Source organism: Vipera ursinii, assembly GCF_947247035.1.
Source record: "Vipera ursinii genome assembly, chromosome: 2".
NCBI classification, from domain to species: domain Eukaryota; kingdom Metazoa; phylum Chordata; class Lepidosauria; order Squamata; family Viperidae; genus Vipera; species Vipera ursinii.
In genome coordinates this window covers 19,148,593-19,172,114 of record NC_139513.1, presented here as the reverse complement: position 1 = coordinate 19,172,114, position 23,522 = coordinate 19,148,593, and the positions used below count along the sequence as shown (strand labels likewise).

Here is a 23,522-nt window from a genome sequence, read left to right as displayed (position 1 = left end):
TCCTCTGCCGGGCTTGTTTCGCGTGCGAGCTACTTTGCCGGCCGCTGCTGAGGGAAGATCTCTGGAGAGGAGCATAAGGTGAGCTGCTGCATTTCCCAGCCTCGGCTTATACTCGAGTCACCAACTTTTTCCATTTTTGGGGGGTAAAATTAGGGGTCTCGGCTTATATTCGAGTCGGCTTATATTCAAGTATATACGGTAAATAAATCAAGTGCTCCATATATCTTAGCCTCCTTCATAGGAGGAAGCTTCCACCATGGATGAACTACAGGTCTCTGCTTTGCATACAGTAGATGCAAGACTTCCGTTCCTTGTTAGGAATGTCAGCTAACTAAACAGAGCAAACCTTTGAGCCTGTTGGGCCAAAGATGGACTCCTCACTGCATTATACTGACCTGAGGGCCAAGCTCTACAGTCCAATTAATGCGATGTGCCTTTGTGTGTTACCAGGTGTTGGTTACTTGGTGTCCATTTTTTGTCTCCTGTCCCTCTGATGAAGAACAGTTGTTCAAGAGACTGCAATTTTGATTATTAGTGAGAAAATATCAACCGTGATTCTACACCAGGGGTGTCAAACTCAATTTCATTGAGGGCTGCATCAGCATTGCGGTTGCCCTCAGGGGGCCAGGTGGGTATGGCCAGGGTGGGCGTGGCCTCCTGGGTGGGCGTAGTTAGAGTGCGTATGGCCTACTGGGTGGGCGTGGCCAGCTCTACATTGTTCGCATCAAGGGTGCCTATGGGGGCCTGGGCAGGAGTGGGACAGATCTGAGGGTCTCTGGCAGGAGGAGGGTCTCTGGGCCAGGGCCAAGGCAGCGGGGGCCGTTCCCTCACTGTTTCCAGGATGGCTTCGCGGGCCGCATGAAACCACTTCGCGGGCCGGATCTGGCCCCCGGGCCTTGTGTTTGACATGTCTGTTCTACACCCTTGTCTCTATGCGTACGATGGGTTTGTGTGATTGATATTGTATTTTAGTAACAAATCATGGTTAAACATTGGAAGTATCCAGGAGTGCTACTTTATCACTGCAAAGGAGTGTTTCTCAACTTTGTCAACTTTAAGATGGGTAGACTTCAACGCCCAGAATTCCCTAGCCAGCAGGTATGGAGAATGCTGGCATAATGGCTGGAGAATTCTGGGCGTTGAAGCCCATCCACTTTAAAGTGCCAAGGTTGAAAAATCCTGTCGTAGAATATAATCACAGAAATCTTGAAAGCCCCTGCCATTTCTTACATGAAAACACAATCACAGTGGGGTTATTATTCTAAGTCCCCTTCTCATGTCTCCCCTTTTCTCAGGACTGAATTGCCTTTATTCCCCCCCCCCTTTAGGGCTCCTACAGTATCTACTTTCATCAAGGTGTTCTCCACCTATTCCATTCTGTGAGTGTGTGTGTTTGTGTATCAACAAAACTAAAGGAAACGAAACGGAGGGGCAGGCCTTGAAACACGTACGGTAGACATTCTGAAAAAAATACTTTCCCCAGGATATCGTCATTCATCTCCTGACCAACCAAACAAGAAATAATACACCAGGAGCTTTGTCATATTAGGCAGGTAAACATTCAGATGGACTTTGCCACAAGGAAGCAATTACTGATTACCCCTATAATTACCATTCTCCTTTCCCATTGGCACATAAGCACTTTCGACTGAGTTGAGGCTACACCGGGTTTTGCATGATGAGATGCATTAGAAATGTGTGTGTATGTGTGTGGTGGGGAGAGACAGGAGTCTGGTGGTTTTATGAGGTAAAATGGGCCTTAAGGCTTGACCAGAATGTGTCAAATGAGCCTGAACGTGTGAATTAAGCTGCCCAGTGTCACTTTAGATAGTGAGATGGGTGGCATATAAATTTAATAAACAAACCAATAAACAAATATAACCTCCTGACTCTAAAAATGCAAAAAAAGGGTGGGTGGGTGTGGAATAGTTGATCCTATCTACCCTCGGTAGGTTCCAAGGCCCATAGAATACAGGTAGTCCTTGACTTACAGCAGTTCATTTAGTGACTGTTCAAAGTTGCAACAGCACTGGGAAAAGCGACTTTTGACCGGTTTTTTTACATTTACAGCCGTTGCAGCATCCCCATGCTCATGTGATCAAAATTCAGATGCTTGGCAACTGCCTCATACTTATGACGGTTGCAGTGTCACGGGGTCACGTGATTACCTTTTGTGACCTTCTGACAAACGAAGTCAATGGGGAAGCCAGATTCCCTTAAACAACGATGTGACTAACTTAACAACTGAAGTGATTCACTTAACAACTGTGGCAAGCAAGGTCGTAAAACGAGGCAAAACTCACTAAGCAACTGTGTCGCTTAGCAACAAAAATGTTGGGCTCAATGGAGGACTACCTGTATAGAATGGAAGGCTGAATGTGATGCGCATTGGCTCTGTTTTTTAAATACCTGTCTTAGTAAAACTAACAGCAAATCCAGTATTATGTCTATACACTAGTCAGGGGTAGGCAACCTTGGCTCTTTTATGACTCGTGGACTTCAACTCCCAGAATTCCTGAGCCAGCATGGCTCAGCTTAGAAACCTCTCCCTTTTCCCTCAGCGTGGCTGGCTCAGGAATTCTGGGAGTTGAAGTCCACGAATCATAAAAGAGCCAAGGTTGCTTACTCCTGCAACTAGGTCAGGGGTCAGCAACCGGAAAAAGGAAAAGAGCCACTCAGAACCGGTTCCATCATACAAACAAAAAAGTGGGAGCCGCAAAAAGTGTGTGTGTGTGCGTCCACTCATGCGCATGCGCAAAAAACATTTTGCGCATGCGCAAAATGGGAGGCACCTGCGTGGCGACGGGTCTCCCCTTTGGAGAGGTGCGCGCCGTCCTGTTTGGAGACCTGCCGCATTTGTCAAACATGGACGAACGCGGCAGCTGTGCAAACGTGACGGCAGCGGTTTTGAGAGTGCGTGCGCACCTCTCCCAAGCCGCCGCCGTCCCATTCGGAGACCTGCCGCATTCGTCAAACATGGACGAACGCGGCAGCTGTGCAAACGGGACGGTGGCGGTTTGGGAGAGGAGCGCGCGCACCTCTCCCAAGCCGCCGCCGTCCCTTTCGGAGACCTTCCAAAAAGTAGTTCCAAAAAGTTCAGTGGAACTAGGATATTTTGCTGCCTGGAAAAAACAGACAATAGTCTTATTTCACTTGATTTATAGAAGCCAACCAGATTTGCAATTGGAACTTAATTTAACACTGGCTATCACAAGCGATCCAGCTATGATATAAGTGCTGCCCAATACACTGATATTTGTGTCCCTGGCGCCTCAATCCAGCTGCTTCACTGACCTGGATGATTGAGAATCTCCACAGACATTCAGGCACAATTTTGAGAAGAAGAAAAAAAGAACCCGACTAAGCCATGAAGATGCTCAACTAATGGCCAATTACAGGTAGTCCTCGACCTACAACCACAGTTGAGCCCAGAATTTATATTACTAAGTGAGAAATCTGTTAAATGAGTTTTGCTCCATTTTGCAACTTTTCTTGCCACATTTGTTAAGTGAATCACTGCAGTTCTTACATTAGCAACACGGTTGTTAAATGAATCTGGCTTCCCTGTTGGCTTTGTTTGTCAGAAGGTCACAAAAGGGGATCACTTGACCCTAGGACACTGCAACCGTCATAAATATGAGCCAGTTGCCAAGCATCTGAATTTTGATGGTCCAACCCCATGGACAACGTTCCTCCAGGCCTTCCTGTCCTCTACCATCTTCTGGAGTCCATTTAAGCTCACGCCTAGTGCTTCAGTGACTCCATCCAGCCACCTCCTTCTCTGTTGTCCCCTTCTTCTCTTGCCCTCAACCTTTCCCAGCATTAGGCTCCTCTCCAGTGAGTCCTTCCTTCTCATTAGGTGGCCAAAGTATTTGAGTTTCAACTTCAGGATCTGGCCTTCTAAGGAGCAGTCAGGGTTGATCTCTTCTAGGACTGACCCGTTTGATCGCCTTACAGTCCAAGGGACTCACAAGAGTCTTCTCCAGCACCATAGTTCAGAGGCCTCAATTCTTTGGCGCTCGGCCTTTCTTATGGTCCAACTTTCACTGCCATACATTGCAACTGGGAAGAACATAGCCTTGACTATACGCACTTTTATTGGCAGGGTGATGTCTCTGTTTTTTAGTGTGCTGTCTAGATTTGCCATGGTTTTCCTCCCCAGGAGGAAGCGTCTTTTAATTTCTTGGCTGCAGTCCCCATCTGCGGTGATCTTGGAGCCCAGGAAAATAAAATCTGTTCTGAAATTCTATCCCCGACTAAATGCAGGAAAACCATGCCTCTGAATCACTGAAGAAGGGAAGACCACAGAACTATGCTAGAACCACGATAGAATGCATGCTTTTTTTAAATGTAGCATCTTACCTAGAACCACTATCCAATTAGACATATTTTTCCATTGGTTGAAGCAGTGAGCAGCTGTTAGAACCCAGGTACTGGAAATCAAGGCACCTCGGCAAGTAGAACCAATATGATGCTAGAGCAAAATTTAAATTCAATATACGGTTAACACCCCAGAATTATGTTCTAGGTTAGAGGTCCCCAACCCTCGGGCTGCGGACCATTACCGGGCCATGGCCTGTTCAAAAACGGGCCAAAGGAGAAATGGCAAGCGCTTAGCACAAAGCTCCACTCACGTGAGCAGAGGCACTTGCACTCGCACGAACGGAGCTTTGTGTATGAGCACCTTTTTCTCACACAAGTGGAGCTTTGTGAGTGAGCAAGAGGCACTTTCACATGAGCATGGGGTGTGCACCTGGACCGCTCGCACAAATGGAGCTGTGCGCACGTACATGAGCCTGCCACTCACTTGCCCCCCCCCTCGCCCCCATGCCAGGCTGGGCTACCAAGCTGGAAAGATTGGGGGGCGCTGTTCTCGGTCACCCGTCCTTGACTGAGGGGCTCTCCAGATTCCCATCCTTTAACCATTCAACGGGACCAAATATCAGGGATAATACAAGTTAATTGCAGGTGGGGCCCACATTGGAATCATGAATATTTTTACTCAGCTGGATTCCCTACAGGAATTTGGGAAGAGGAAAGAGATCACAGAGACTTGGGTGGGTGATGGTGGAGAAGACTAGTCTGTACTCACTGGGTTTTGGAGACGCACGTGCCACGGATTCTTCTGATCCCATCTCGCATTGTCCGAGTAGTTTGCCAAACCACAAATGTCCTCCAAATCTCTAGGATCTAAGATAGTTAGAAAGTTAAAGAATCTGGGGGGAAATGTGATCATCATCAATCTTGGCATTTGTATGTTCTTTCTACACAGACTTTCAAGATCATCGCTCTTTCAGCACACCAACACAATGCACCTTTTGTCCAAAGGCCCCCATTGGCTTTGTTTAAGTGGCAATATTTTTCATGTTACTAGAAATGAGGTTGTGGAAATCAAACTATGTTATTTCGATAATCTGTGTGGTGTGTGTGTGTGTGTGTGTGTTTGTGTGTCAGTGTCAGTTCTTGGCAACTACCTGCTCTTTGCAGATTTCTTGGAGAGATTTTTCGGATGTGATTTGCCATTGCCTGCTTCTTAGGGCTGAGAGAAATTGACTGGCCCAAGCTCACCCAAGCTGAGTTCATACCCAAGACAGAACTAAAATTCACAGTCTCTTAGTTTCTAGCCTGGCGCCTTAACCAGTGCATCAAACTGGCTCTTTTATTTTACATTTACATGATGCATTTCCAGCACTGCAAAAAGCCAGGTTTCATTTCTATTTTGTTCTGGAACTTATTACCTGCTTTGGGTGTCCTCCTGGATTCACAGCTCAATCTGGAAGATCATATAGGAGCTGTGACCAGGGAGGCTTTTGCCCAGGTTCACCTGGTGCGCCAGTTGCGACCCTATCTGGACCGAGATGCCCTGCGTACGGTCACTCATGCGCTCGTGACCTCTCGTATAGGCTACTAAAATGCTCTGTACATGGGGCTGCCCTTGAGGACCACTCGGAGGCTTCAACTGGTGCAGAATGCGGCCGCACGAGTTGTGATGGGGGTCTCCCGATACTCCCATGTAACACCTCTTCTCCGCGAGCTGCATTGGCTTCCAGTTGCCCTCCGGGTGAGATTCAAGGTGCTGTTGATGACCTATAAAGCCCTAAATGGCATGGGTCCGGATTACTTACGGGAGCACCTGCTGCCGGCGTCATCTTCCCTTCGTCCTGTGCACTCCCACAGAGAGGGCCTCCTCAGGGTGCCGCTGGTCAGAGAGTGCCGGCTGGCGGCCCCCAGGGGGAGAGCATTCTCTGTGGGCGCGCCAGACCGTTGGAATCAATTAGCGGTTGAGCTCCGGATGGCTCCTGACCTTCGCTCTTTCCGCCGTGATCTGAAAACTTACCTATTTGAACAAGCAGGCCTGGTCTAATGGGTTTGGGGTATTTTATTTAGTAATTTTGAATTATTTATTGTAATGGGCTAGTCCTATTTAATCTTATTTTTAACTTTTGTATATTGTATTTTTATTGCCCTGTACACTGCCCTGAGTCCTTCGGGAGAAGGGCGGTATAGAAATTAAATTATTATTATTTAATAATAATAATTAAACCCCGATACTCTTATATTACACCCCTCCTGCGTGAGCTGCATTGGCTACCAGTTGCCCTCCCGGTGAGATTTAAGGTGCTGGTACTTACCTTTAAAGCCCTACATGGCTTAGGTCCGGGATACTTGCAGGACCATCTGCTGCCGGGAACGAATTCCCATCGTCCAGTACGCTCACACAGAGAAGGCCTCCTCAGGGTACCGTCAGCTAGGCAATGTTGGCTGGCGACCCCCAGGGGGAGGGCCTTCTCTGTGGGAGCACCAGCCCTATGGAATCAGCTCCCCCCTGAGCTTCGGATGGCCCAAAACCTCCAATCCTTTCGCCGCGGCCTCAAAACACTCCTGTTCCACCAGGCTGACCTGGACTGACAGGCATTTTAATTAATTTATATTTAGAATTTTTAATTTATTTTTAATTCTTTAATTTTAATTTATTGCACAGATGATTTCAATTTTATTTTTATCTTGATTTCTGTACTTATTATATGTTTTGTTGTTAGCCGCCCTGAGTCCTTCGGGAGATAGGGCGGGATATAAATCCCATCAATAAATAAATAAATTATTATTATTATTATTATTATTATTATTATTATTATTATTATTATTATTATTATTTCTAATAATAATAATAATAATAATAATAATAATAATAATAATTTATTATTATTTATTTATTAATTTAATTTATATACCGCCCTTCTCTCAAGAGACTCAGGGCGGTTAACAGGGCAATACATAAAAACAGATACAAAAAATTAAAATTATTAAAACATGATTAAACAGTGCCCATAATAATACAAATTTAAAATTAAAATCATAATAACAATCCCACCCCGTCCCATCAGGCCAGGCCCGCTTCGTTAAAGAGATGGGTTTTAAGGTCGCGCCGGAAGGAGCAGAGATCGGGCGCCATCCGGAGCTCTACCGGAAGATGGTTCCATAAATCCGGTGCACCCACAGAGAACGCTCTCCCCCTGGGGGTCACCAGTCGGCATTCTTTGACTGGCGGCACCCTGAGGAGGCCCTCTCTGTGGGAGCGTACTGGGCGGAGGGAAGATGACGCCGGCCGCAGGTGCTCCCCAAGGTATTCCGGACCCATGCCATGGAGGGCTTTGTAGGTCATTACCAATAATAATAATAATAATAATAATAATAATAATAATAATAATAATAATAATAATAATAATAATAATAATAATAATAATAATAAAATGATTCAAAACAGGGAAACAAATATTGAACCATCTACAACTGAACAAATAGAGGGGGGGGGAAACATAAAATGAGGGAGAAGTTATGCAGGAAGAACTGCTCACATTCAGGCTGGAACTATCTATAGGAAGTAATAGCAATAGCACTTTGACTTATATATATTGCTTCACAGTGTTTTACAGCCCTCTCTAAGCGGTTAAACAGAGTCAGCAGTGTTTCCCACAACAATCCAGGTCCTCATTTTACCGACCTCAGAAGGACGGAAGGCTGAGTCAACCTTAAGCTGGTCAGAACTGAACTGCTAGCAGCTGGCAGAATTAGCCTGCAATACTGCCTTCTAACCACTGTGCCACTGTGGCTCTTCAGTCCTCAACTTACAACTATTCATTTAGGGATCATTTGAAGTTACAACGAAACCGAATTTTAATGTTACTATTTATTATCTGAACATTGTAATATTTTATCTTGTTTTTACTTTGCCGTAAGCCTCGTGAAGTTGCCTCTAGGTCAGGGCTTTTCAACCTTTTCACCCATTGTACCACTTTTAGGATATGGCAACAGCCGAGTACCACCAGTCGCCTAGCAAGGTGTCAAAAACTTGATGACCAAAAAAAAAAGGAAAAAAGTGATGAAGTACAGGTAGTCCTCGACTTACAACGGTTTGCTTAGTGACTTTTCGAAGTTACAATGGCACTGAAAAAAAGTGTCCCCCAAGCCACAGCCGAGCAAGACACCTGCCTTCCCGACCGCCGGCACACTTCCTCCTGTCTGAGATTTTCATTGTTGTGAGCATTTCTGTTGAGGATTGGCAGCGGGGGTGGGGTGGAGGTGGGGTGTTTGGTTTTTATTCCCCCCGTCTGCTGGGTGATTGTAGCAGGTTTTGGTCACTTCACATGACCCTGGGACACTGTGATTATCATAAATATGAATCAGTTGCCAAGCATCTGAATGTAAATCACAAGACCCTGGAGATGCTGCAACATTCGAGCTGATCGGCGCTTCTTCTGGGCTCAGAAGCGCCAGGATCAGCGCCGAGCTCCAGCTGGAGCCTGGTGCTGATCCTGGCGCTTCCGCTGAGCCCTGACAGCCCTGCAGCTCCAGCCATCTCTCGCTCTGGCTTGTGCGATGCTGCCACCGGTTCAGCTCATTCCCCTCCCCCGCTACCACTTCTCTTAGGATGGTCGCGTACCACCTGCCAGGTGCCAATGTACTACAGGTGGTACCCGTACCACTGGTTGAAAAGCCCTGCTCTAGGTGAGGTGGGCAAGCATGTTGGCATAAGAAGCTGAACACTGGGTAGATGCACCAACCCTTTGCCCCTTTCCCACCTTGCATCCCAGTCCCTGGTAAATAAGCTAGATCTTACATACCCAACAGATCTTCAAAAGCTTTCTTGAGCTCCTGTGGATTTTGCATGACAAAGACATGCCTTTCCCCTGGCTTCTTTGATGCAATCTCATTCATGGCAGTCAAGTCAACGTTGAGGTTCCCAATGCCAAAAACATAGATATCTGAACGAAACAACAACAGGACACGCACTGATGATGTTACCTAGCTGGGTAAAGAAATGTCTGCAAGAAAACAACCAAAGACCCCTCAACAGGACGTATGTTAACGTGGGACATTCTGGAAGAGAAGACAGGACAGTCCCCAAATCTTATCAAGGGATTCTTTCAGTTTTATCAAGCCAGTTAAATAGCAGTGAAATTCACGGATGAATGGGCTGGATGCACTGAAAGCCACATGACAGAATTAAAATAAGAGCTTGACCTTTTCGAATTCATTTTGAGGGAAACTAAGCGGGCAGAAGATTTCCAGCAAACCTGTGATGAATACAGCAGGGGTTTTATACTATATTTTAAGACCTCCGAGAATATTTGCAGTGACCTAAAATGTTATGACTTTTCTCTGTGAGTTGCCCCAGGAAAATACTTTTAACTGAAATTACTTTTCCTGGAGAGATGCAGGAGTGATTGCATTTTCTATTTTCAATTATTGCTGCATAAGTACTTGCCTAGCTTTTTAAGAATTGCTCCTGCTGTTTTCCAGCAGCAGTTTTTTTCTCAATTGCTCTATTTGGGCAGCCTCTTTATCTGAGTTGCTTCTTCTAGTGCAGGGGTAAGCAACCTCGGCTCTTTTATGACTCATGGACTTCAAGTCCCAGAATTCCTGAGCCAGCTATGCTGGCTCAGGAATTCTGGGACTTGAAGTCCATGAGTCATAAAAGAGCCGAGTTTGCCTACCCCTGTGTGTTAGTCACAGATGAGCTGCTAAATTACTTACTTCCCTATTGGCCCGTTAGACAAGAGTTGGCAAAAATAAATAAATAAATATAAATATAAAATAATAAAATAAAATAAAGAATGTTGAAATATTTAATTTAATAACAGCTGGAACAGTAAAGTGGATAAGCCCTAATAAGCAGGTATATACATAGAATGAGGGCTACTGCTAAGCTTGTAAGCCGCCCTGAGTCTTCGGAGAAGGGCGGGATATAAATGGAATAAAAATAAAAATAAATAAAATAAATAAATAATGGGCTAAAACACACAGTGATAGTTGATTGATTGGAGTGAATGGGCTCCTGCATGAGGCAATCTATGTTTTGATTGGTTGCTGGGTGTAAAGGGGGCGTTTCCCTTCCCCCACACACACACCTTTTCCTTCTGTGTGCCCTGTATGGAGTGTATGCTTTGCGATTTACCTCACAATGCTCCTGTTTGCCTGACTATCATGACTGGTGTAAATATGGATGTTAAATATATTTATTTATATAAAACTACAAGTTCGTGACAGCGTCTATGACTTCATTTGGACACCTGCTATGCAATTCCCTGACAATAAATAAATAAAATCTTATATATTTTGGAGACCATTTACCATGGGTTGGACCCTGAACTACAGCCTTCCCCTGACAGTGGAAAGTGAAAGTGAAAGGAAAGCTTTTCTGCAGAAAGGAGAAAGTGATGCTTCAGAGTGAAGCTGACTTTTCATGATGACACTTGGATTTTGTGAGAGACTGAGGAAGTGAGTGGCATCAGGGTGAGGAAAAGATGTTTGGTTTATCTAGAACAGGCATGTCAAACTCGCGACGCCATGTGACGTTGCACGATGTATCGCGGCTTTTTCCCCATTGTCGGCAATGGGGTGGGTGCAGTTTCGGCGTGACGCATCCGGCCCGTGGGCTGGCAGTTTGACATGCCTGATCTAGAAGAAGCAATTTGAGAGAAGCAAAGAAGTTCCAGATATAAGAGGTAAACTGGGAAAAAAGCATTTCAAGAGGAGAAAAAAGTGATTTATTGAGGATCACCTCATAACAATTGGAGAAAATTAAGTCTTGTGGCTTCATAAAGGTTAATACATTTATTCTGCATTCTGCTGTGAACTCTAGGCCACAACAGCTAAGCTACAGTATACAGGAAGTCCTCTACTTAATGACCAGAGTTATGATTGACCAAAAAAAGGGGCTTATGACCCAGATTCAAAATTCTGACAGACGCGTCCACCCCACAGTCGGGTGACAAAACTTTGGGCACTGGGCTATATGATTACATATATAGCCCTTTGCAAAGTCCTGCATTCACGTGACCACATTTCATGACAATTTTGCCCAAAGCTGGCACTTCCTAGTTTTTGGCAAAACCAAAAGTGAACCATTTCTTCACTTAAGAACCACAGCTTTTGCATAATGACCACGGCATCTGCTTTACGACTGCTGCAAAAAAGGTCATAAAATTGAGTCGTGACCAACTCATTTTCGGATTCTCATGAGATAGGACCACAATGGCCAAGCTCCATTACAGTCATATGTCGAGGATTGCCAGTAGTGAGTTTTCAATTGAGCAGTAGTTATACAGAGGTTCGGTCTGCTGTAGGAAAACAAGGTTCTCGAGGGGAAAGTAACACAATTCATTCTTTTGAAAAATCATGCATTTTCTTGACTCACCGAGATAATCGTTTCCGTTTTCTTTCACATTCACCATACCTTCTATGCTGCGCACTGCCAGTTTGGGAGAACCCCCAAGATTGGATTTTCCTGAAGACAAAAAAAATAATAAAAAAAATAAAAATAAAAATTAGAGGACAAAATCAAAGAGTAATTCCCAACTCATGTGCTTACAGCAAAACAAGTGAGCCAAGAGGAATAAGTTGTGGGAAACTGGAGGATGATCATACATTGAACTGGCGTTGTGTTCTTAAATGAAAGAAAAAAATACGCCAGCTAAAAAAAATGAAGACCTGGCATGGTTCCTGGGCAGTCTGAAGTCCATGACCAGGTAGGCCTCTGACTGTGCTAAAAACAAGTGGTAGGAGAATTTTTTTTTAAATTGCTTTGATTGATAGGCTGGAGACTTATCAAAACAAAAGGAGATTTCAGACTAAGTTTCTATCTAGTGGAGACTTTTCAAGGCCACAAGCAGAAGGTGTTTCCCTCACAGATGATCAGTTAGAACTGAAGAAGGTTCTTGGATGAGAAGAGAAACATTTTCAAAGAAAAATGTTTTAAGCATGCGTGTGCTTTAAGTCCAGCTGCCTTTTGGAAAAGCATCTTTGGGACAGCCATGACCTGGATGACTGAGAATCTCCACAGACCTTCCGACTTCTGTCACAGTTAGAACAGTTAGAACAATTAACCAGTGGAACAACCTGCCTCCAGAGGTGGTGAATGCTCCAACACTGGAGGTTTTTAAGAAGAGACTGGACAGCCATTTGCCTGAAATGGTATAGGGTTTCCTGCCTGAGCAGGGGGTTGGACTAGATGACCTCCAAGGTCCCTTCCAACTTTATATTATTATTATTATTACATTAAAACACACGCATGCCTAAAACTGGGCAGCAATTTTTGAAAGCACAGGGAGCAAAGCATTCTGGGAAGGTGGTTGTAGACCACATTGTAAAATCAATTCTGAAATGATGAGGATTAGGTCTTCCTCCACCCCATCTCCCCCAAACCCCTGGGGAATTGGGAGAAAAAGAGAATCGGAAAAATGAGCTGTCCTCCTCAATCAGTTCCTGAGTGTTGATTGCTAGTGAGGAGATCTAGTCCGTGAGTTCCCTTTGTGGCTTGCTGATTGTCTCTTTTGAAAGGTATATAGATGTTCGTGTCTACGTGCCTGTTGGTGGCCGGTTTGTCTGAATGCCGGGTTTCCAGGAATTCTCTAACATTTTTGAACTTGGCATGATCTAGGTTGCTCACAGTTCCCCAGTTGAAACTATGGTTAATTCTGTCCATGTGTTGTGCAATTAAAGAGTTTTCAACATATCTTCGGATTGCAAGTTGGTGTTCACGGCTGCGCTCTGCTTGTCTCCTGCCTGTTTGTCCTATGTAGTGGTTGTTACAGTCTTTACACTGTATGCTGTAGATCAGCAATACCCAATTTTTCCAGCTTGCCGGCTAGACATGGCACGGGGGGGGGGGAGAGATGGCAGGCACACCTGCGCCCCCTACAGCCCCATTTGTGCAAGCGGTGTGCACGTGCACCCCCACTCGCACGAATGGAGCTGCACATGTAAGCAGAGGGTGCTTACGCTCCTGCACAAAGCTCCATTCATGTGAACGGAGGGCACTTGTGCTCACGTGCAATGCTCCGCTTGTGTGAGTGGAGGACGCTTGCGCACGAATGGAGCTTTGCACATGAGCGCAAGTGCCCTCCACTCATTCAAGCGGAGCTTCAGACGTATGCACGGGCTTGCCTGCTGCTCACGCAAGTAGAACTACACGTGCACACACTTGCCCATTTTCCCCACGACCCAGTTTTGAACAAGCTGCAGCCCGGTAGTGGTAGGAGATTGGGGTTTCCTGATGTAGATTACTCCTGCTTTTTCGTCTGAGGCTACTGGGTCTTTTGGTTTACGTAGGATGTTTTAGAGCGTTAGTTGGTTTGTGTGCTGCAATGCTGCCAACTGGTCATAATAGGCTGTTTGCGGTTTCCGAGATGTTTTTGATGCATGGCACCGTTATCCTTTTCATAGAAAGAGATGGTGTTAGACTTCCGGAGAAAAAAGGAGGAGCCTGCCCCACTTTACATCGGGGAGGACTGTGTAGAGAGAGTTTCCTCCTTTAAATTTCTGGGAGTCTACCTCTGTGAAGATCTGACCTGGAAAGTTAACACAACCCAGGTGGCTAGAAAGGCCCAACAGAGGCTTCACTTTCTTAGGATCTTGCGGAAGAACAGGGTAGAACAACGGCTAATGACCCTCTTTTACCGGTCTACCATAGAGAGCGTCCTCTCGTATGGTATTGTGGTTTGGTATGCTGGTCTGACAACCGCGGACAGGAAAGTATTACAGAGGGTAGTGAGCACAGCACAAGACATTGTGGGCTGTTCCCTGACACCACTGGATGACATCGCCAGGGCTCCTTGCCTTGGAAGAGTGAGGAAGATTCTCAGGGATGACTCACACCCTGGACGGTATCTCTTTACTCTCCTACCATCCGGTAGGAGATATAGGAGTATAGCCAGCCGTACCAACAGGCTGAAAAATAGCTTTTATCCGTGGGCTGTTAGGCTTTTAAATGGGACATAATCTTATGCAGAATTGACTTGGGAGGCAGGTGTGTGGTGTAGTTGGTGGTAGGATGGAGGGTTTGTTGTCACTGGAGGGTTTGTTGTCACTGTGTGTTGGGGGGAGAGAGCACGGGGGGGAGGCTCAGCTAATCTCAATGTACACATGTTGTACTTTGACAATAAAGGTTTATTTATTTATTTATTATTTATTTATAGCTCATGTGGTAAGAGCAACACAATGAGAGCGAAACCCCAGTCCCTCCTAGCACTGATGGTGTTATCTAGTTTGGGTAATGAAACTTCTGCAAAAAACAACTACCAAGCTCAGAGAGCACCAAAGACCCCTCATTTCAACCCTGAGCTATAAATATTCTCCTATATTGTACAACAGCCATGGCTAGACAATGAACGGTCTCCCCCATTCCAAAAAAACCCCACACCTCCACTTTCAATCTCTCCATTTCTCCTTACCATCTGTAAGCAGAATGATAGCATGGCGGACTTTGCTCCATTGATCCTTTGAAAATGCTTCTTCGTTAATCATCATCTCGTAAACAGCATAAAGGGCCGCATAAATGTTGGTGCCGGTTGCATTGCCGTGATCTGCAAAAAAAAAAAAAAAAGGATTAGTCTTGAGAAGTTCTTCCTTTTTAAACCTCATTTGACGGACAATATAAGGTGCAATGCAGAGGCAGCAAGAGGGAACCACAAGAGATAGCATTCCCCAAGGTTTCGTGCATTTCTTTGTTTGTGGTTAAAAAAAAGTGGGAAGTCTGCCTGCGTGATGGAACATGGATGAAAAAGAATGCTGCCACAGATTCCAATTAAACGTCTACTTTATCAAACTTTGCAGCGGGGCTTTATTTTATTTATTTGTTTTAGGGCGTGGCATCAACAGAGGTCGTGCTGTAGGGTGAATGCTGCTCTCAAAAAAAACCTTAAAGAAACAACTGTGCCATTGCTAGGGTTATTTATTACAGACAGGCAGACGCCTCAAATACTTTCCCCCAGAATGTTAAGATGGTCCATTTTTATGTCAGCCTACAGCTACAGGCTGGTTCACAAACCTGGCAAAGACATGGGCTATGCAGATGGCCTTAGGAGGTTGCCATTGCCACATGTGGAGCCAGATCCGCCTCCAGCCGCTCGCATCTTGTCAATTCAAGATTTGCCTGAACTTCCCCTCCATGCTGGGGATGTAGCTGCGGAAACAGCCGCAGACAAAATTTTAAGCAGGGTGCTGTCCTGGGTTCACACCAGATGGCTGGAAAATAGCCCGGGGCCTGAGTTCCAGAGCTATTATGCACGTAGACATGAGCTTTCAGCGCATAAGGGTTGCATTCTATGGGGGAGCAGGGTTATTGTCCCCAGTTCATTAAGGCACAGAGTGCTCCAGTCTCCGCATGAGGGCCATCCAGGTATCGTCTGGATGAAGGCACTGGCACGGAGCTACCTTTGGTGGCCAGGGTTAGATAAGGCTATCGAGGCCCAAGTACACGGGTGTTACACGTGTCAACAGTCCAGACCAGAGATGCCGCAGGCCCCTGTCCACCGATGGGAGGAGACTCATACACTGTGGTCAAGGATTCACATTGACTTCGCTGGGCCCTTTCAGGGACAGCTGTTTTTGATAGTGGTCGACAGCCACTCTAAATGGCTGGAAGTAATTCCTATACTCATTATGACTACTGCTAGGACCATCCAGGTGCTTAGGAAGCTTTTTGCTACACATGGGCTGCTGGACATCTTAGTCTCGGACAATGGGGCCAGTTCACAGCGTCCGAATTTCAGGCCTTTTTGAGGGCCAACCGCATAAGGCACGCATCGTCAGCTCCTCTTCAGCCCTCGACTAATGGGCAGGCTGAACGCATTGTGCGTATGACGAAAGAGTCACTCAAACGCATTGTTTCAGGGGATTGGTACCATAGGCTGGCTGATTTCTTGCTATGCCAGCACACTACGCCATGCACAGCAACGGGCAAAAGCCCAGCAGAGCTCTGCTAGGGAAGAAGACTGATTACGAAACTGGACAGGTTGCACCCTGACCGGGTAGCAGCAGACACCACATGCCCAAAGGCACCAAGGGGGTTGCAAGTGGGCGATGGGGTGTATGCCCAGAACTACGGGCATGGGAATTTGTGGGTGCCCGCTAAAATTGTTAAGGTCTCAGGACCCCTCTCCTACGAGGTTATCCTGGAAGGAGGGGCGAGTCATTTGCTGACATATCAATCAGCTGCGACAGCAGTTTGCTGAACAGTCACTAAACGAGGACTCCCCAGAGGGTCCGCAGCAGCCGGCAGCCAGCAGTCTAACAGAGCAGTTCACATGCTCTGAGGACTCTTTCAGACATTACAACGGGGAGGTAGCTGTAGGTGGACACAGTCCAGAAGTGCAAATTGGGTCTCCAGACGGGGAAAAACAACCCGAACAGTGCAGCAACTCTGCTGACCTAGCTACCACACTGGACTTTGGTTGGGCTGACCAGGAATGGCCCCACCCACTCCACCCCTGCCCCGCCTGTCCGCAGGGCCACCTACCACCTCCATGGCCCGCCGCAGCAGATAGCCCAGGCGGCCTTGCTGCACCATGGCGGCCACACCCCTCCACCCGCGCCCTCCAGCATCATCTGCGTGCAACGGGGCGCGAGGGTGGAGTCTTATCCCTGCTGCCTGGATGACATGTCCTTGGCTGCGCTGCTCTGCAGAAGCCACGCCCAGGGGCGACTCTCCTCTGGGGGGGCTGCTGGTGAGGAGGGGGCCACAGGGGGGCGCGGGGCTGGGGCAACAGTGCGCGTGCCCACAGAGAGGTCTCTGAGTGCCGACTCTGGCACGCGTGTCATAGGTTCACCACCACTGACCTAGGACATTTAGGCGCTGACCTTTGGCCATGCCCACTTCATTCTTAGCCACCCACCACAGCTGATTCACAGCAGGCTTTTGTCCTCCGCTGACCTTCCCCCAGCAATTCCCCACCACCAATGCCTCTCCCCCGCCGTCCCTCCACTCTCAGCTCATCATCCTGGCCAATTCCCCAAGGCACATTTCCACCCCAATGCTTTGGTGCACAGGACAAATAGCTGCACCTCCCAGCAACCGATCAATGCTGTGGCTTGCCTCCTGCGCCTGCAAACACACCATTGCAGCATCCCCGTGGTCACATGATCAAAATTTGGATGCTTGGCAACTGCTTCATATTTATGACAGCTGCAGTGTCCCAGGGTCATGTGATCATCTATTGAGACCTTCCGACAAGCAAAGTCAATGGGGAAGCCAGATTCACTTAATAACCATGTTATTAACTTAACAACTGCAGTGATTCACTTAACAACTGCAGCAAGGAAGGCCGTAAAATGGGGCAAAATTCCACTTAATGAATGTCTCACTTAGCAACAGAAATTTGGGGCTCAGTTATGGTTGTAAGCCTATCTGTACATGTGTATGAGATAAATTTGTGCGCAAGGGGGGAGAGACACTCTATACAGTGACACAATCACATGGGGCTTGTATCACAAACTTGTCCGTTTTGACCACTCCCCCCTCTCTGATGAGAAGCAGTGTATAAATATTTTAATCAAAATAAGGGATCGATCAAATTCATAAGGCCACCCAACTCACAACAACTCTGGGCAACATACAGAGATATTGGGAAAGAAATACAACATGCAAACCAGTCCAAACATCTACCTTTGTAATTCATATTATTTTCCATGCTCTCAAGCACCATATCAGCATCTTCAGCATCAGCACTGCCAATGTGGACCACCGTCTTGGGCTGGCTGGCGTAAGATATGACTGCGAACTTGACTGGAACATCAAAGCTAGAAATCTGAGGAGCAAAGAAAAGCCAAAACACACACACACAAAAAAACAGGATTACATTTTGGAGACCATCCAACAAATAGGTTATTTTCTTTACCATCGAAGAACCTTTTTCCATATGATATTTTTCTACCAAAGTATTTCATTTTAATGTTTGGCAAAAAAAAAAAAAAAAAAATCTGAGGCATACTTGAGAGCCAGTTTGGTCTAATGCACCAGGGTAGAAAGTGGGAGACTGTGAGTTCCAGTCCTGCCTTAGCCATAAAAGCCAGCAGGGTGACCTTGGGCCTGTTAAGTCTCTCTCTCTCTCTCTCTCAGCCCAACCCCACTTCACAGGGTTGTTGTCGTGGGGAAAATAAGGAGAGGAAAGTGTGTTGGATGTGTGTGGGAGATATGTTCGCCGTTATGAATTTATTTATTTATTTATTTAGATTTATATACCGCCCTTTCCCGAAGGACTCAGGGCGGTTTACAGGGTATTTAAAAGAAAATCCATACAAAAGTTAAAACAATTTTAAAAAGATTAAATGAAACCCTGAGAGAAAATAAAAACCCCAGTTAAAATTAAAGATTAAAAATTCTCAGCCTGGTCCAGAGAGCTCGAAGAGCCAGGTCTTCAGGTCCCGGCGGAATGAACGGAGGTCGGGGGCAGTCCTAAGCTCCGCGGGCAGCTGGTTCCAAAGGGCAGGCGTGCCCACTGAGAAGGCCCTACCCCTGGGTGTTACTCGCCATCAATCTTTAACCGGCGGCACCCTGAGAAGACCCTTCCTGTGGGAGCGCACAGGACGAAGGGAGCTTGATATTCCCTCAGATATCCGGGACCCTTGCCATTTAGGGCTTTATAGGTCATCACCAGCACCTTGAATCTCACCCGAAGGGCAACCGGAAGCCAATGCAGCTCGCGGAGTAGAGGTGTTACGTGGGAGTATCATTTGTAAAAAATAATGAAGGAAGGATACAAATAAATAAACTAAAAATAAATAAATAAAAATATTCCACAATGCTCCTTCAACTGATAAGAAGCAGGATCTGGTTCTGCTCAGTTTCAAGGTAGATTGAGTTGATCAGGAATATACAATATAAGCAGTCCTCGACTTACAACAGGTTGCTTAGCAACCGTTCGAAGTTCCAACGATCCTGCCCGGGGTTAGTTACGACCTGGATTCAAAGTGCTGACGATCAGCCCTTCCCCCAGGTCACATGACCGCACTTTGGGTACTCGCTAACCAAGCCTGTTGGTGGTGAACCACAATCGCAGTGAACCACATTTTACGACAGCTTTGCATTTTGGGAATGCCTTTTCTTTTCTTTTCACTACTTTACAGTGAAATAACCAACTTTAGGCCACAATTATTAAAGGGCCAAATGCTGCAAAGAGCTCGGGTTTTTTTTCAACAAAATCTTTTTTCTGTTGAAGTTGAATTACGCAGAATTTTCTGTCCAACGAAAGCAGGAACTTTTAAATGTTTACTGAGAGGGATAGAATCAGCTGTCCTTGTTTGTGTGTGATATTAAGGACTGATAAGTCACTGATAGGTTGATAACCTGGGGGTCAGCAAGCCTTGGCATTGTTCTTAGAAAATCCTCCCAACAACACACCAGCAGCTGAATACACAAGGGTGGAAGCCCTTGTTTTGCTTTGACGACCCAGCACTATTTCAAAACCAGCTTTTAATCCATTTCTCCCTATTCAAGGTGACTGTACTGCAAACTGACAATCATTGAACAAGAGTGATCACCCCACAAATAAATCTATAAATGCTTCTGAATTCTGGGAGTTGAGGTCCTTGGGAGTTGTCAAGGCTGAGAAACACTGCTACAAATGGTAGATTCAATATGATCTTCAGTGACCTCTTAAAACCTAATTTTGGAGGGCATCGTGGCAGTAAAAGAGCTCTGTTCTTAATCAACTAAAATCCAAGTGCAGGGGAGATTTTCAAAGTAATAAAGGCAGGATAAAAATCTAATAAATAAAACGGGACTGAAGTGTGTAATGAGCCAGAGGAACTTGCAGACTCAAATGTTTCTGGCCAAAGGAGGAAAGTGGCATTGCGTTGTTACACCATTAGTTCTGTTAATTCTATTAGTACCAATAGTAACAGGTGCCATTCTAACTTTGAACGTTCACTAAACGAATTGTTGTAAGCCGAGGCCTATCTGTCCTTGGAACAGCTTATGTCCTGCCAACGATACCTTTAACATTATCAAACAACAACATCTGCCTATCCCAGGTCCTTGGGAAGAACTTGATAAATGAATAAAAATGCCAAATCCAGTCGAAACATCTACAGTAGCTGACTGAATGACCAACCATAGTAATATTAAATGTGTTCCGCCTGACTCGGAACAACCCTAGTGGCTCACAACAATCAAATAAAGAAATTACAACTTCCTTGTGTTCCCCCTAAATCCCTCCAGCCAAAGGCTCTATAGCAGGGGTGTCAAACTCAATTTCACTGAGGGCCGCATCAGCATTGTGGTTGCCCTCAGGTGGGTATGGCCTGGGTGGGTGTGGCCTACTGGGTGGGTGTGGCTAGAGTGCGTATGGCCTACTGGGTGGGCGTGGCCAGCTCCACATCGTTCGCATCAAGGGTGCCTATGGGGGCCTGGGCAGGAGTGGGACAGATCTGAGGGTCTCTGGCAGAAGGAGGGTCTCTGGGCCAGGGCCAAGGCAGTGGGGGCCGTTCCCTCACTGTTTCCAGGATGGCTTCGCGGGCCGCATGAAACCACTTCGCGGGCCGGATCCGGCCCCCGGGCCTTGTGTTTGACATGTCTGCTCTATAGTGATCGGAGGATTAACTTTTCTTTTCTTGCTCTGATCCCCATAAAAATCACATCCCAGCAATTAGTTAAAACTTTCTGTTGGCACCCACAGATATTTATATTCTAGGTCAATTCTCCAGGCTGCTAGGGAAGGAATGATCACTGCAGGGATGCAGTCAGGGAAAAATGGCTTATCTACAGCACCCTCTTTCTCCTGCATTGCTTCTGTCTGATCAGTAACATCTGGGTCCCAGCTGTAAACCACACTCATTTTGAGTTTCAAGGGGTGTGCTTCTTGGCAGTTGTGCCTGCCCTATGGAACAGCGTTATATTGCCTCAATCTATGGAGATTCTCAATCATCCAGGTCATGGTGGTCCCAAAAGGCAACTGGACTTCCTTGTTGTTTCTTCTTTGAAAACATTTTGCTTCTCATACAAGAAGCTTCTTCTATTCTAACTGACTAGTTATTGCCTTAGTACTGTTGGTCTTCCATAAGAGAAGAGTAAAGGCCCTAGAGTAGAATGGAACCATGTTTCTGATGGTGATTGGTGGGGAAGATAGTTATTCTTTCGTTATTCTTAATTGGTGTATTAACTCTATAGGTTAAGCTTCCTGGAGCTCCTTTGTGCAAGGGTGTAAGGAAGATGGTCTTGACAGAGATATGCAGAATTTGTCCTGTAGGCAAAAGGGCTGAAGCATTATTGATGTCCAGAGTTAAGAAGATAACATTCAGAAGGCAGATGGCTCCCTAATTCAATGGAGTATAGGAAGGATGGGGACAATCAAGACTTGTAAAATTCAGTTACTATAGCCAATCTCAATCAAAGGAGAGTTAGGCTTCCTGTAGTGTTTTTTTCCCCTGTCTGGACCTAGTGGAGGGGATATTTACCAATAGAGGGAGCATGCAGGTTGATAAATTAATAAATAAACCTACACAACCTACTCACATTCTCCAGCCTTGGTGAAGATTTCCTTCCTCGCTTCCATCTTTCGGGGATTTAATTTTGTACGCAGTCTGATTTGATTGCTTATAGTACAGTTAACCTGGGTTAAAGGTAAAGGTAAAGGTTCCCCCGCACATGTGTGCTAGTCGTTTCCGACTCTAGGGGCCGGTGCTCATCTCCGTTTCAAAGCCGAAGAGCCAGCGCTTGTCCGAGGACGTCTCCGTGGTCATGTGGCCGGCATGACTAGACGCCAAAGGCGCACGGAACGCTGTTACCTTCCCACCGGAGTGGTCCCTATTTTTCTACTTGCATTTTTTTTACGTGCTTTCGAACTGCTAGGTTGGCAGAAGCTGGGACAAGTAACAGGTGCTCACTCTGCTATGCGGCACTCGGGATTCGAGCCGCCAAACTGCCGACCTTCTGATCGACAAGCGCAGCGTCCTAACCCACTGAGCCACCGCGTCCCTGGGTTAGACCTTGTTAAAGTTCAAATCAGTTTATATTTGCAGCGTAAACATGTCCTTATGTCAATAGTCACCAGCACTGTTGCTAACACCACCGCTGTCAAGCACCAGGGGTATCAGGAGATCCAGGCAATTCAAATGGATATAAAGATTTATTGTAAGCTTAAGCTCGCTACAAGAATCTGAACTACTAACAGTCAAAGCAATTTGGCGGTAGATAAGGAATTCAAGATGGGCTGGACTTACAATGATAATGTGTTTGACCCCTCCCTCAGGCTCCGCCTGGTCATCTCCTACATCCACCTCCCAATTCTTTATCCAACTCTATTTCTACAGAAACTTACCCTGATGATGATTTGGCTTACAGCATCTTTAAAGATAGAAAAGTTAGGTTCTGTAACGCTATGGGAAGCATCCAACAGGAAGTAAACATAGAGGAAGCTATCTTTGGTCAGTATAAGTCTTCGGCCTAAATACGGAGCTAATGAGGAGAAGAAAGAAATTGTTATTTCCTAAGCAAAAGAACTTACTTCCACTGATACCAGATACTTCTTTCTCTCTTTCCCTTTTTATAACCTAGGATATCTCCAAAGAAGCTGAAAGTGATTCTGAAGCCACAAAAAAATGGACTGCCCAAAGGCAAAGCCATAGAATTTGCTTGTATAAAATGTGTCATGAAATTGACCTGATGAATATCCACAGCGCCACCATTTTGTGTGTTTCTCAAACTTAGAATATGATTCTGCAAGCGCCTGTGACTCATTGCCTGCTTCAGTCCCGCTGGAGATCTCCCCTGCATCTATCCTTTAATTAATTCAGAATAAAATTGCGTAGGTTCCTAATCGATACTGATTGGGCTCTCTTTAAGTGCCATGGTATCCTCCAAAACTAGTTTTTAAGAGATCTGTGAAGATCATATTGGAACTACCATTTATAACAGTGTTTCCCACTGTTCGATACTTGAGAATTTCCACTTCCAGAATTCTCAGACTTCAGTTCCCAGAATTTCACAGGAGGCATGATGGCTAGGTAATTCTGGAAGTTGAAATCCATATATCTTAAGTTACCAAGGCGTAAAGGTAAAGGTTCCCCCGCACATCTGTGCTAGTCATTTCCAACTCTAGGGGCCAGTGCTCATCTCCGTTTCAAAGCCGAAGAGCCAGCGCTTGTCCAAGGACATCTCCGTGGTCATGTGGCCGGCATGACTAGACGCCAAAGGCGCACGGAACGCTGTTACCTTCCCATCGTAGTGGTCCCTATTTTTCTACTTG

The 23,522-nt window shown here is 45.9% G+C and overlaps 1 protein-coding gene across 1 annotated transcript in view; it reads right to left on the bottom strand.

Annotated features, from left to right (window-relative positions):
• C2 (complement C2) overlaps nucleotides 1-23,522 on the bottom strand; it is a 56,339-nt gene that overhangs the window by 15,594 nt on the left and 17,223 nt on the right. The window contains exons 6-12 of the mRNA XM_083355644.1: nucleotides 22,596-22,732; nucleotides 17,945-18,086; nucleotides 14,733-14,864; nucleotides 11,699-11,788; nucleotides 9,123-9,263; nucleotides 5,093-5,190; nucleotides 4,363-4,474 (exon numbers count right to left, since the gene is read on the bottom strand). Coding sequence (XP_083211770.1) covers nucleotides 4,363-4,474; nucleotides 5,093-5,190; nucleotides 9,123-9,263; nucleotides 11,699-11,788; nucleotides 14,733-14,864; nucleotides 17,945-18,086; nucleotides 22,596-22,732 — 852 coding nt within the window. The remainder of the gene's footprint in view (nucleotides 1-4,362; nucleotides 4,475-5,092; nucleotides 5,191-9,122; nucleotides 9,264-11,698; nucleotides 11,789-14,732; nucleotides 14,865-17,944; nucleotides 18,087-22,595; nucleotides 22,733-23,522) is intronic.